A 15,398-nucleotide genomic window follows, 5' to 3' on the forward strand; every position below is an offset into this window, starting at 1 on the left:
ATGTGGCTGGCAAGCACCAAACTTGCTGTCACCAGTGGGGAGGCTGCCATTTGAGTAAAGATCCCAGAGGGACTACAAATGCCATCTCGGAGGACTGATGGCCTTGCCCCTGAACATAGTAGCTCTTCTCCCAACCTATGGAATTAGGTAGAGCTTGTCTTGATTATGCATTCTGATTTAAGGGGAAAAAGCCCCTTTACTTAAAAAAAAAGTCATATAAAGTCTCTCTCTCACAGCATATATTTACACTTACAAACCAATATGTAGCAACAATTTGCAGATTCAAGGCATTTTCTGCCAAAGTAAATTACTGTTGTGAAAAATTAGTGGACTTTTCTGCAGGTCTCTAGGTAAAAGTACTTCATATGTGCAAAGGTCTCCTTAATAGGCAGAAAGAAGTTCTTTGTTGTGGAAGAGATAGAACTCTTCATTAATTACACCAATTATAAAAACATAGCAACCTGTTTTTCAGCTTTATTGAGATATAATTAACATATTTGTGCATGTTTAAGGTGTACAGTGTGTTGATTTGGTGCATTTATATATTGCAGATGACTACCACCATAGCATTAATAACTCCCTACTGTCACATAATTACCATTTCTTTTTTGTGGTAAGAACATTTAAGAAAGGTGGCACCATGAATTGAATCTGTAGGGCAAATACATTAAAATTTTTTATAAAGCAAAGAAAATATCTGTTAGATTGCTTTATCAAGTTTAAAGAGTTAAACTTTATTCCTGTCTTTATAGTTGGTTTTATAAGTGGAAAAAGTTTCTAGGGTAAGCCAACTGAGCTTTTGCAACTTCTCTGCAGGGCTGTCTTGGGTACAGGGCCAGTGTATTTTGGGTGCTGGCTTCTCATTCTGTAGTTGTATGATTGGTTGGAGAACTGTCCTCAAAGAGAAGCAATGGATGGAACGGGTAGGACCCACTGAGAACAACTTAGAGAATGTATTATTTTAATGATTAATTCCACATATCAGATCAAGAGTATGCTCCTTTCCTTGCAAGTAACACCAGTGGAGTTATAGCAACCAAAACATATATAAACTTGAATCCAGAGATTAGAGAAATGGTGCATTGGTTGCAGAATACATGTTGTAAGGGCAAGTCCAAGTAGTATCTGTAGTAACAAGTCACAGTGTAATGAGTAGTGACTCAAAGGAGAAGTAGAAACCTCATGAGGGGCTATAGGTTTAATGGATAAGGACTGCTGTTACTAGGAAGAAGGGTGGTTAGCATGATGCTGTGCTTTATTAGTAGGGTCTTTATAAATTCCCTTTGAAGGAGAATGTTTTTCTCTATTTTACAACTAATGGGGGAAAAAGGAAAAGAAATGCAGTCGACCAAAAGGACTTAGAAGAATGGGGGTTATTCAGCAACTGTTAAATGTGTCTTAATAGTTTAGTGTTCCCTTAAGGAGTTTAAGGAGCAATCGTAATATTGCTTATCTGCAGGAAACTTAAGTGAGAATTAACAGTTCATTATGAGAGACTCAGTGGGAGCTGCCAGTTTTCTGTGACATCTACATTTTGCTTCAAGCCACATACCGGGAATCATCACCTTCTTTCTAGGCAATGAGAGAAGGCAATGTGTGGGCCCGCAATGTTTGACAGAGGGAAATATCTGTTTATCTTTCCTTGAATAGAGGAAAGAGATCTCTAACCAGGAAGAGGCAGAGTTTGTTTAACACCTGAAATGGAGCCTGGCTGCTGTTGTTGTTTTTTTTCATCTTTATTGGAGTATAATTGCTTTACAATGGTGTGTTAGTTTCTGCTTTATAACAAAGTGAATCAGCTATACATATACATATGTTCCCATATCTCTTCCCTCTTGTGTCTCCCTTCCTCCCACCCTCGCTTATCCTTGAATATAGTCTGCCAGCTCTAGAAATCGAAAGGAAATAGAGCCAGGCCCTGTTGGTTGGTCCCCACCTGTGTGCCATGTCTTGTTAGCCAGGGAATGGTACATTGGATTAGAAGACTTGCTTGCTGTCCCACAGACTATGTGAAATGTCAGCTTTGTCTTTCTGCCCCAAAGCTTTGTCCTGGACCGAAAGTTTCAGATAACATCAGCTGATGTCCTACCAGTGGGTAGGAAACCCATAAAGGACAGATTTATTACAAAATACAAGTTCCTAGGTTTTAAAAAAAATTTTGGAGGAGTTTTTAAATTAATGCATTATGGGTATTGACTAAGTCTGGGATATATGTTTTTCTTGGAAATCTTGACATTTTTCAAGCAGTTGTGTATACACTCAGTATTACTTTCTTGCTTTCTGGCACTTCTGATAGTATCTGGTGGGACAGACATCTCCACACTTTCTTTTCTGACATTTAAAGCTGGTATCATATTCCTTCAGTTGCTAAGGTAACCCACTGGATGACTGCTAGTGGTGGAGAGAATGTTCTTTAAGACAGGTCCTATGGTAAATGGGTAAAATTGTTTCATAGTACTTAGCCATGCACATGCACACAAATGTGCATCATTTGTGAAGTTTTAAAATCCTTAACCTAAAACTGGTTTCTCTATCTTCTGTTTCTTTTTTTAGCTTTTCATTTTTAAGGAATAGGTTTCTCTGGCAGTAAAGAATTTAACACAGAATTGACCTCTTAAGGAAAAGGACTTTTTTTCCCCGTGTCAAATCATTTGGACTTATCCTGCAGTTAAGTCAGTCAACTCTTATTAAGCACCTTCTCTGTTTATATATATATATTTTGTGTGTGTGTGTGTGGTATGCAGGCCTCTCACTGTTGTGGCCTCTTCCATTGCAGAGCACAGGCTCCGACGCGCAGGCTCAGCAGCCATGGCTCACGGGCCCAGCCGCTCTGTAGCATGTGGGATCTTCCCGGACCGGGGCACGAACCCGTGTCCCCTGCATCGGCAGGCGGACTCTCAACCACTGCGCCACCAGGGAAGCCCCAAGGCACTATATTTTAAAGAAGAAAAAGCAGCTTAAACTTTTCCTTAAAAATTAAGCCTCCTACAGGGCACCAATGGCCCTGAGACTGGAGTAGAGAATTACATATTCACTCTCACACCTGAGAAATAGAGGATAGGGTTCTATTCAGGTTATTTTCAGGTTATTTCAGGTTATTTTCTCCCTCTCTCAAAATTTTCAAGGAAAAAAAAATGTAAATGGAAGCTTTTATTTTCAAACACCCATCCCTGATGTGCCTCCCAACAGATTCAAGAAAGTGGAAGGTTTTGAAATTTACCTCTGGGTGGCTGTTCTCCTCTGGGAACCCTTCAGATGTACAGGGCAGTTTTGGTTTGCACACAGGAGACTCAAATTGAATTTGAAAATGACTGTAGCCGAGGATTCTCTTAATACTTGAGTAAAAAAGTTTAACTTTTTGCTGTTTTCGTGGATTTCTTCAATAGGATTTGAATGCTGGCAGCTGTCCTTGTACTACTTTATTTAAAAATTAAATAAAATACTGGTTTAAAAACTACCAAATGCTTGGAGGTTAAAAGGCTGATGGTTGAAAATGGGTGGGAGAGGCCTGGCAAAGGGGGCGGGCAGTGAGCTAGAAGTGATGAGATAATCCAAGGGAAATGACCAACCCTGTGTCCTGGTGCAGCACCTCTTTTACTTGGCCCCAGTGAACTTTACAAGGCCTTGTCTTGACTCTTTCAAATATGGGCCTTGATGTAAGCATGAGGCTATATAGGTAGAAGCTTGTATCTTCTGTAATTCTACCCTAGGTTTTAGTTCATAATGATTCTCACATGCCTACTTTCTCTTCCCCACATCTATAGCTGTAGCAGCTTTTATTTTGCAGGTTTGTCATGAGGGTGTGTGTGTGTGTGTGTGTGTGTGCATGCGGAGACAGATGAGGCCGACATCTGGAGAGTGGGGTGCAGGCCTGAGCCCTGAGGATTGGTGAGGCTTAGTTTCCTTCTGCTTGCTTTTCCCGACTCTGCTTGTTGATTTATTCAAGTTCTATCTTTTCTGCCCTTCTTTTCTTGGGCTTGTCTTCTTTTATCTAATTATCTTTGCCTAATTGGAAGCATAACAGTTAGGAACTTGAGTTTTAAAGGTAGAAAAGCCTGGGTTCAGATCCTTGATGCTGCATTTACTATCTGAGTGAGCTCGGGCAATTGCATAATTGTGTCAAGCCTCAGTTTCTGCCCCTACCTTGTTCAATGCCTGTCAGGATTAAATGAGAGAACACATGTAAGTTGCTTAATAAGTGTTAGATGGAAACAAGAAATATAAAGTCCTTGTAGTCATTGGCACCTAGCAAGAATGAAATAAAGATGCATGTTGTGGTTTATTTTCCTTCATGGGTAACAGCTGCCATCTGGACTTCTAATGAACGTTTCCCAACCTTCCACCCTCACTGTTATCCCAGGTAGGCTTCGTCTTATATATTGACTTCCTGTTTGGTTTATCCCATTTATCTTCTCCTTCTCTCGCCAGAATATCCCTTCCTGAGTGTGCCCCTGTGCTGAAGGAGGGGATAAGATCTCCCACTAAAGTTGTAGCTCATACCCACAAAGTTTAGTATTTCTCAATCTGGGCTTGGCTGTTTCCTGGTTGTGCTTGAATTCAGAATCCCAATGCAAACTTCAAAAGGCCATTTTCAAGATATGATGAGTCTATGCTTTTTCTTCTTGTCAACAATAAAATTAGACTGCAGTGTATTTTCATTTGTCACCCAAACAGAACAGGGTTCCTGGAGGGTCACTTGGAAGGGTGCCTGGGAATTCCACAGGCTCACCTGTGGTGTGAGGGGGGAGCAGAAGAATGCCCAATGCATAGTATGTTGTCAACAAATATCTACTGAATGAATGAATGGTAGATGTAAATCAGAGCCTTGAAGAAATATTAACAAATGAAAAAATTCTATTGCACAGGCTGGAAAAGCTGGTATGACATAATTGCTGCTTATGGCACCTAATGACCACCTGCTGCCCAAACCATGGGGCTGTAGCACATTTGTCTTATGGCACATCTGGTGTCTTTCAATTTTTTTTTTTTTATAAATCTATTTATTTTATTTATTTATTTTTGGCTGCGTTGGGTCTCTGTTGCTGCACGCAGGCTTTCTCTAGTTGCGGTGCACAGCCTTCTCATTGTGGTGGCTTCTCTTGTTGCAGAGCATGGGCTCTACGCACACGGGCTTCAGGAGTTGTGGCTCGCGGGCTCAGTAGTTGTGGCTCACGGGCTCTAGAGCGCAGGCTCAGTAGTTGTGGTACACAGGCTTAGTTGCTCTGCGGCACGTGGGATCTTCCCGGATCAGGGCTTGAACCCGTGTCCCCTGTATTGGCAGGCAGATTCTTAACCACTGCGCCACCAGGGAAGCCCTGGTGTCTTTCATTGATGCAATTATAGTGCCTCTTAATCACATAACTAGTTCCCTTAAATTATGATTTTAAATTATAACCAGAGGAAAACTGCTTGCAGATATACATAGATCTATGTAGTGACTCTTTATTATATTTTTGTAATAAAAAGACCAGACAAATATGTATGACTGGTAAGTCTCCCCATACAGCCTGTCTTAGTTCTTGAGACCCCTGTCCCATATGTTATTTTCGTTTTAGCCTGCTGACAATCTTGGATACTAGGCTGAGCAGATACTCCTTTCCTTTTTTTCAATCTATTTATCTATCTATCTATCTATCTATTTATTTATTTATTTTTGACTGCGTTGGGTCTCCGTTGCTGCATGCAGGCTTTCTCTAGTTGTGGCGAGCAGGGGCTACCCTTCGTTGCGGTGCGTGGTCTTCTCATTGAGGTGGATTTTCTGGTTGCGGAGCACGGGCTCTAGGCACGCTGGCTTCAGTAGTTGTGACATGTGGGCTCAGGAGTTGTGGCTCATGGGCTCTAGAGCACAGGCTCAGTAGTTGTGGTGCACGGGCTTAGTTGCTCCGTGGCATGCGGGATCTTCCCGGACCAGGGCTCGAACCTGTGTCCCCTGCATTGGCAGGTGGATTCTTAACCACTGCACCATCAGGGAAGTCCCTCCTTTCCTTTTACAGATCAAGCAGCTTAAAACTTGAGAATTCAGTGGTCTTTCCAAAGCTACGTCCCTGTAAGTGTTCAACTCCAGATCTTTCAGCTATTTGATCTGCTCCCATTGCACTGCACAGTGTTGTGTCTGGCTTCTTAATACCTTGTGTTGTTGTCCATGTTGTACATGTCACTCTGGAAACGTCCCCAGATTGTGAAAGCCAGAAATCGTATTACCATCTTTGAATTCTGATAAGGACTTTTTTAGTGTTTCAGCTGATTTAGTACTAGTTCCACAAGGTAAGTATAACCAACCTATATGAGGTACAAAATCCATGAAGTGCATTCCAGTACTGTATATCAAAATGCGAATTTTCTGGAATGATTGTGTGTGTGGTTGTGTTTTCCCAGATTTTCAGTCAGGGGTTGCTGTAATCTGAGTGTCTCAAATGTTTCTGATGCAGAGCAGACACTTTGGGAAGCTAAAACCTGCCATTATGCTTTTTCAGTCCTCTTCTATCTGTTGGCTATATGATCCCACCATGCCTGCCATGTTGCTATTGTGCTCCATGGGACGTCCTGTTTCCATATCTTTCCTATGAGGTGTTTATATTTGCAATTACTATCCTAGACTCACCAACCTCTGATCTTCCGTATGGAAGGCTGATTTGTTTATACACACACCAAAGCCCCGATCAGAGCTACCCAAAGGGAAGATGCCGTACTATACAACTTCTCCTCCCATTCTCATTAAGAGTCCTGAAAATTATCAGAGATTGTGTGTGATGCTCATGCCAAATACTCTCTTCCACTCTCCATGTAAATTTTTGCTAATATTTCTTTCATTCTCTTTCTGCTCATCATTTTTGTATTTTATAAACATCTGTAAACTTTCAAATCATGATGCATGATGTAGGTTGATTAACCTGTAGAGCAGTTTCCTTGTAGGTCAGATAGTTTATTTATTTCTGTTCACACTCTTTGTGTAAGCCTAGAGCTATAGTTTACCAGACAGGATTTCCTGGGCAAGATACTTATTTTATTGCAAACTAAAGTGGGCTGGCCATGTGCTTCCCCCTTTGTGTCCACGGGGCCTGGCATATTGTAGTAGTTTGACTCAATGTTTGTCTGCTCAATGACTTAGATGCACAAATTGAGACCTCTATGAATATATATGTGGCTTTGGAAACCAGAGAAGAACTTATTTTAATTGATAGGATTTATTTTTTTAATTCATTAAAAAATGAATTAAAAATATATTTTGTTCATAAGCTTTCAGGGTTGAATACATTTAAGTGGCTCTACTCAGGAGTTATGAAACATTAGTAAACCCTACAAAGTAGAAGGACTTCTGAATTAACTTGTTTAAAAATAACATTTGCTTCTAGATTATTATCCCCATCACAGTTTTAGTATTTTGCTAAACGTTTAAGGCCATATCTTGGCTTGGCAGCAAGTGATGTAGATTAAAAATAACTTGTAAAAGTCACAAACTTTTTTTGGTCTCATTCATTGGTGAAATTTGTTAGCTAATAAAATCTTAAGAGATGATTGGGAATACAGTGGTATAAAATGGAGGCATAGATATGGATTTTGTTAACCAGATGTTTAAAGTAGCAGATCTCAACCCTGGCTTTTACTTAGAATCACTTTGGAATCTTTAGAAAAGATTGATGCTTGGGGGGGACTTCCCTGGTGGTCCAGTGGTTAAGAATCTGCTTTCCAATGCAGGGGATGCGGGTTCAATCCCTGGTCAGGAAACAAAGATCCCACATGCCACAGGGCTACTGAGCCCATGCGCCACAACCAGAGGGCCCACGTGCTCTGGAGCCTGCGTGCCACAACTAGAGAGAAGCCCACACACCACAACGAAAGATCCTGTGTGCTGCAACTAAGACCTAAAGCAGCCAAAAATAAATAAATAAATAAGTAAATAAACACATATTAAAAAAAAAAAGACTGATGCCTGGGCCCTTCCTAGAATTTTAATTGTTCTGAGGAGGGCCTTGAACACAAGTATGTGGGGGTGAATGGGAAGAGAGAGGGAGAGACATACAGACATCATTGGACCCCAGAAGTACCAACACCCCTCATTCTTTCCCAGCCACATTCAACTCTTTCCCCTTGGAGTTACTATGCTGACTTTTAGAGTAACCGTCACCTGATTTTTCCTTATAGTTTTAGAACCCATGTATTCATATATAATATGGTTTGTTTTCACTTTTTAAAAACTTCATATTAATTAAAACATATTCTGTGTATCCTTTTGTGACTTTTCCCCCTCAACATTATATTTCTTGGTTTCTTCTATATTAGTCTGTAATTCGTTTTTATTGTTAGAATACTTGTGTATGATTATACTGCAACTTATTCTATTGTTGATTAAGTGATTAATCAAGTGATTAAGATCACTTCTATTTTTGACCATTTTACATTTTTATGCATGCTTCCAGGTGCATACAAAGCATTGTCCTCACTGGGGCTTGTATGTAGGAGTGGAATTGCTCAGCCATAAGACATGAGTTTCTTCAAATTTATTAGATTATACCCCAATGTTTTACAAAGTGGGTGTGTCAATTTACATTTCCTCTAGCAGTGTATGTAAGTTCCTAAGGCCCTGATCATTTATTTTTCAATCTTCCAGCCTGAATTTCCTGCTACCTTAAAGGCACAGTCAGACCTTGTGTAGGTGTGATAATGGTCCCAAGTTTGGACTGAACAGTACATAAAACCAGCTCCTTCAGTAGCAAACTGGCCACCCCTGCTCTTGTGCCTCAGGTGCTCCGGAAGGGCTCTTGGTCTGGGCTGTATGTCACGGATCTTTGATCCCCAAAGAGTCAAGGCAAGGATGAGTATTCCTAGGACCTTGGGTCTTCGACATGACAGCCTCATTTTCCAGGCAGAGAAGCTGAGGTGTGGCAGAGCGAGAGGCGTGGGCTTTGAGCCTCCCTCCCTGTCACGGGGCCAGATGAGCCCCACTTCATGCCGTGATGGGTATGTTGACTGAACATCACAGCCTGCTGTTCCTTTTTGTGTCTGGGTGATCTTGCTCCCAGGATGGTACAGGTCACACCTTTTAATGGTTTCCATTAGAGCAATTATTAGTAATTCTGCTTTAGTTACGTTAGTTCAAATAACTCCTGGTACCAAATAAACAGGAAGAGACAAATTTATTTGGTAAAAAAACCCGTTCATTTTAATTAAACACCCCCATGTCTACCAAACTGTAGAACCCCTTTCCACAGCTTGTTTTCCTGACTCCTGTTAAGAATCTGAAACTCTATAGCAAGCAGAATTATTTATATATGTCATGATGTTTCCTATTTCAAGCTGTTTGCCTGATTCTGGGCTCTGAACTTCTATACTGAGTGATAAAACTCTTTCTTAACACATTTTGGGCAGCCTTTTATTTCTTCAAACATCAGAAGATCTTCTCTTCCCTGGATTTGGAGGGACGGAGAGGGGCAGCAGTGAGCACTCAGTCCCACATGTCTGCTGTCCTCTCCCACTGAACAGGATATGAGGATGGAGCCAGAAGGAGAGAACAGGGAGCTGGGCTAGCACACAGGCCTGGGAAGCTCTGCTGGTGCAGGAATCAGGTTGGGTACAGTGAACTACAGCCCAGGTTGGAGGGTATTTAGGGTCTTGCTCCAGGCACTAAATGGGAGTACCATTTAAATGGTTGACACCATACAGCCTTTATCAGTGGTATGATTTTAAAAGGGAACCCGAAAGGTTTAGGAACCGGGTCGCACAGCAGGAGGTAAGCGGTGGGCCAGCGAGCGAAGCTTCATCTGCCGCTCCCCACCGCTCCCCATCACTCGCATTACCCCTGGACCATCCTCCCCCTACCCCGTCCGTGGAAAAATTGTCTTCCACGAAACCGGTCCCTGGTGACAAAAAGGTTGGGGACTGCTGGTTTAGATATTCCCTTTTGGTCGTATTTTTCTTGGAAAAAAATTGTATCTCGTATAACCATGGGCGTTTCTCCCTAGGTTCAGACTGAGATCTGTGACTTAGAAATTCCATCCTCATGTGGCTGGTTACCACCTTATGCCTCATGCTGACTGGTACATTGGGCAGTGTACTCGTGTGTGTGTGTGTGTGTGTGTGTGTGTTTGTGTTTGTGTGTTGTTCCCTGATCCTAACAAGTCTCTTCACGATTATTATTTAAGGAGGAAAAGGAGTGTAAATGTTACCAAACATGCCTTGCTGGGAATCTGTTAAGAGTAAAATCCTTACTTTCTAATTAAGTGAGTTTAAAGATCAAAGACTTAAAGGATAAAATAATTAAAGATAAGTTCTTTAATAGCCTTTAGAAGATAGCAAGTATATTAAACAGATGTCTGGCGGGGTGCACTGCTTTGTCTGTTTTCAGATGTTTTGGCATTTCAGATGTCATTTTACTGAGGGAGGTCTGTGCTGTGTCACACAGATGGATGATGGAGCAAATATACAGTGAAGTCTGTGGCATTTACATCTTTGAAATTTTATGCTCATCGATCTAGACATAGAAATAGTATAAACCAACCAAAAATGTAAGCTAAGCAGTTTTCTTTTGCATCCATGTGCTGCGGAGTACTTCCTTCTGATTGTTTCAGACTAGAGTTTTGTTGGATGATGCCTCCACACACGTCATCATCACAACCTGCTGGTAAGACAAAGCGGAACTTATTGCCGGCCTTATAAGGGAGAACTCTGCCTCCACTGAGCCTTAGCAGAATCTTTTTTTTTTTTTTTTTTTTTTGCAGTACGCAGGCCTCTCACGTTGCGGAGCACAGGCTCCGGACGTGCAGGCTCAGCGGCCATGGCTTACGGGCCCAGCCGCTCCGCAGCATGTGGGATCTTCCCGGACCAGGGCGCGAACGCGTGTCCCCTGCACTGGCAGGTGGACTCTCAACCACTGCGCCACCAGGGAGGCCCCTTAGCAGAATCTTGAAGGAGGAAGGCAAGGTTGGGATTTGTTGAGAACTCGAAGTTTGGTTTAATGAGGGTCTTGGGATGCAGGCGAGGAGTGATGGCAAAGGGGTGTCAAGGAAGGGATTTTGATTAGGTTTAGATAAGGATCGTGATATAGTAGCTAAAGATTGGTTTTGCGGCTTAAACTGTCAGTGCTTCCTGCCAAAGAGTTGATGGGCCTTGAAGGAAGTTCCTCTGACGAATAGTCAGTCTTTGCCTAGGCAAGAGTCTCCTGGACAGGTGAAGTTATGCTAATGAAGACGACAGAATAGCAAAATCATATTAGTGTAGACGGTAAGCTGGGTGGAGAAGTAGGTAGTTTTTGTCTTCAGTGTCCAAGCTGTGTGGGAGTATGTACTTTGTGTTCACAGATTTTTCTCAGGAGGTATCAGAGGTAGAACTAAGAATGATAGATGCTCCAAGTAGCAGCTGTAGCCATGTATTAGAAGCTAACTGTCATGGGTGGTCATCAGGGAGAGAGCCATTGGTCATTTATTCATTCAACAAGCAAATATTTATAGAGCACATACACATGCCAGGCACTGTGCTAGGATAAAAGACAGATAAGGTCCTACCCTGTTGGGCCTTCCACTCCAGTGTGATGCAGCATCCTCTGGATCTCTTTCAGATTACAAACAGTCAATAACATTACTTAACTAGAGGGTATGTATAACTCAGATTCTTACTGAGTACTTATTCTGACAGATCATTTTTGTGTGTGTGTGTGTGGTACGCGGGCCTCTCACCGTTGTGGCCTCTCCCATTGTGGAGCACAGGCTCCGGACGCGCAGGCTCAGTGGCCATGGCTCACGGGCCCAGCCGCTCTGCGGCATGGGGGATCTTCCCGGACCGGGGCACGAACCCTCGTCCCCTGCATCGGCAGGCGGACTCTCGACCACTGCGCCACCAGGGAAGCCCCTCTGACAGATCTTGAGTGTTAGGATTTTCATGTTCAGTTGTTAAGACTAGGTTTGTTTTAAGGTGTGTCTTGATGTCGATGGAGTTCATGGGCCTAGCTTTTTAAAATGTAAGCAAACGTATTCTTTTACATGTTTCCAATGTAATGTTTATCATGGGCCAGCTGTGTTCCAGGCACTGAGTCTTTGTAGGAGAAATACAGGAGTACAAACTCTATACAAATTAGACAATTTAAACATACACAAATAATTGAGATTTTAGTAGTCAGTTGCCATTCAACTCAATAAATACTGAGTGACTTCAGTTTGCCATATACCATGCTAGGTGTTAGGAATAAAAAACTTCCAGGATGCCCTCAGCCTGTAAGAAGATACTCAGGAAACAACCATAAGACACAGTGGCAAACACGAACAGCAAAAACCCAGACACAAACCAAGCAGGAGCCCCCTTATCAAGGGGGATGTGAAGAGGCACAGGCCGAATCTTTGAAGCAGAGCGCTGGTGTGTGTGGCTTTGGCAACACTGAAATAATCCCAAAGCTCTAATAAATGGGTAGAAGTACCTCCACAACGTTTGAGAGAGACCATGGACTCAGAGTCCATTTCTGCCCCAGCTGCTGACTGGAGAGGAGCACCTCTGAGGACAAAAAGTGGAAATGGAGGCTCCTTGACATTCTTGGCCTCTAGTAGCCTGTCCTGCTAGGGTAACAGCATCTCCTTAGAGGACACCTTGGAAATTGACGATGTCTGTTTCCAAAGGATGGCGTGCTCCTAGCACTTGTTTTCCATGGATGACCTCACTGCACATGAGTGAAAGGTGATGCGAACGTGCACCATAGTGCACAGAACAGCATTGTACCAGTGGTGAGCGAAGCTGGCTCCAGCACCTCCCTGACCTTGCACAAATCACTTGACCTCTCCACATCTGTAAAATGAGGTTTCTGGATTAGATGCTTTTGATGGTTCCTTCCATCTCTGACATGTTTACTATTACTATTCTTACTTTGACAATCCCTTTGATAAAATATATAAGACAAACTTTTTAAATGAAGGAACTAATATTACATGTTTTTCTTTTCAGTTTCTCTACATAGAGAGTCTCTTCTGCACCTGGCTGTGAGATGGGGCCTTGCTAAGCTTTCCCAGTTCCTCCTGTGTCTCCCTGGAGGAGTCCAGGCCTTGGCTTTACCCAACGAGGAGGGTGCCACGCCATTAGACTTAGCTTTACATGGTGGATGCTCCAAGCTGTTTGAAGACATCACAAAGTGAGTTTGGATACCTGATAGATTCTCTCTCAATCTGTTTCTCTGAAGTCTTCCAAGCATTATGGAAAAATTAAAATAACCAAACCACGAGCTAACATTGGTTTATATTTTACCATTAGTTCCCATGTATAAAGTACAGATATACATATCATACATAAACAGATATACAGATATATTCGATATCCACATTTCATGGGGGAGAGGGAGTCAGGAAAAATGTCTTAAAAGGCTCTATGGTTGGGGGGCTGGCTGTAAGAAGAAGATAAGTTGGGAAACACTAGCCTAACCCCTACTTATCTTTCAGGTTTTTGCTTAAATGTCACTTCATCAGAGAGGCCTTCTATGTTATGGTCTTTTACAGTTATGATTAATTTACAGTATTAATTGTGATTAAAATTATGATTAATTTATAATATAAATCATAATTTATAATTTTATATATATAGTCATCATTTATTTCATATATATCTCCATCCTAAATCATTTGAGGACAAACTATTTGTTTTACCCACTGTGTTCAGCGTATACATTCATTGAAAGAATATAAGTTTTTGTTGAATCAATGAATAACAAACAAACCCCAAGATACTATGTAGCCAATGGGCTGGTTATTAGGATCTAGAGATAATGGAAATGAAATAATTTGTCAACTGTGAAGTTCTCTATGTTGAGGATGATACCAACACTTTTAATGTTTGTTACTTAGAGTGGTTCAGATTGGTCATTATATCCTATACAGTGATTTCCTTGACTTAACATGTGGTAAAAAATAAGTGGGAAACTACAATGAAAATGACAAATTACTACATAAATATTAAATATTATCAATGTTATTACATGGCGTGTCTTAATGGACTGGTATGTTTCATTTGTCCCATGGAACTCAGTGTAATTAATTTACAGTCGTATGCTACCTAAGTGCATGTTGAAGTCACAGCTTTCTGTTTATTTTTGTTCTTACTTGGTCAAGTGACCGCCAACTAAGGAAAAAGCCCATCCCAATGGAATTGCTTTTATCTTTGCTCTACCATGACCCCACTTTCTTTAGCTAAAAAGGGCAAGACAGGGGCTTCCCTGGTGGCGCAGTGGTTGAGAATCTGCCTGCTAATGCAGGGGACATGGGTTCGAGCCCTGGTCTGGGAAGATCCCACATGCCGCGGAGCAACTAGGCCCGTGAGCCACAACTACTGAGCCTGCGCATCTGGAGCCTGTGCTCCGCAACAAGAGAGGCCGCGATAGTGAGAGGCCCGTGTGCCGCGATGAAGAGTGGCCCCCGCTTGCCACAACTAGAGAAAGCCCTCACACAGAAACGAAGACCCAACACAGCAAAAATAAATAAATTAATTAATAAACTCCTACCCCCAACATCTTAAAAAAAAAAAAAAGGGCAAGACAGGACCACTTCCTCTGACTTCATCATTGTGGATAGTTCAGGGTTACATTGAGGACCTGGAGCCTCACTTCATCTTTGGTAGCTTTGTATCTTTCTATTGTGTCCAAGACCAGAAGATGACATGTGTTTTTAAAGTTTATACATCCTCTATGTCAAAAAAAACAAACAACCTAATCAAAAAATGGGCAGAAGATCTAAATAGACATTTCTCCAAGGAAGACACACAGATGTCCAAAAAGCTCAACATCACTAATTATCAGAGAAATGCAAGTCAAAACTACGATGAGGTATCATCTCTTACTGGTCAGAATGGCCAAAAAGTCCACAAACAATAAATGCTGGAGAGCGTGTGGAGAAAAGGGAACCATCCTACACTGTTGGTGGGAATGTAAATTGGTGCAGCCACTATGGAGAACAGTATGGAGGTTCCTTAAAAAACTAAAAATAGAGTTACTGCATAATCCAGCAATCCCACTCCTGGCATATATCCAGAGAAAAACATAATCCGAAAAGATACACACACCTGAATGTTCATAGCATCACTATTTACAATAGCCAAGACATAGAAGCAACCTAAATGTCCATCAGCAGAGGAATGGATAAAGAAGATGTCTTACATATATACAATGGAATATTACTCAGCCATAAAAAAGAATGAAATAATACCATTTGCAGCCACATGGATGGACCTAGAGATTATCATACTAAGTGAAGTAAGTCAAACAGAGAAAGACAAATATCATGTGATATCACTCATATGTAGAATCTAATTTAAGAAATGATACAAATGAACTTATTTACAAAGCAGAAACAGACTTACAGATATGGAAAAGAAACTTATGGTTACCAAAGGGGAAACATTGGAGGGAGGGATAAATCGCACATGAACATACACACACT

At 41.6% G+C, this 15,398-nt stretch overlaps 1 protein-coding gene across 8 annotated transcripts in view; it reads left to right on the top strand.

The window, feature by feature from the left end:
- The window catches only part of ARHGEF28 (Rho guanine nucleotide exchange factor 28), a 314,507-nt gene that overhangs the window by 133,529 nt on the left and 165,580 nt on the right, over positions 1–15,398 (top strand). For all 8 annotated transcript variants that reach the window (XM_081232412.1, XM_081232406.1, XM_081232410.1 and 5 more), the window contains exon 5: positions 12,922–13,105. In XM_081232412.1, coding sequence (XP_081088538.1) covers positions 12,922–13,105 — 184 coding nt within the window. The remainder of the gene's footprint in view (positions 1–12,921; positions 13,106–15,398) is intronic.

The sequence above is a fragment of the Mesoplodon bidens genome (assembly GCF_964165515.1).
Source record: "Mesoplodon bidens genome assembly, chromosome: 4".
NCBI classification, from domain to species: domain Eukaryota; kingdom Metazoa; phylum Chordata; class Mammalia; order Artiodactyla; family Ziphiidae; genus Mesoplodon; species Mesoplodon bidens.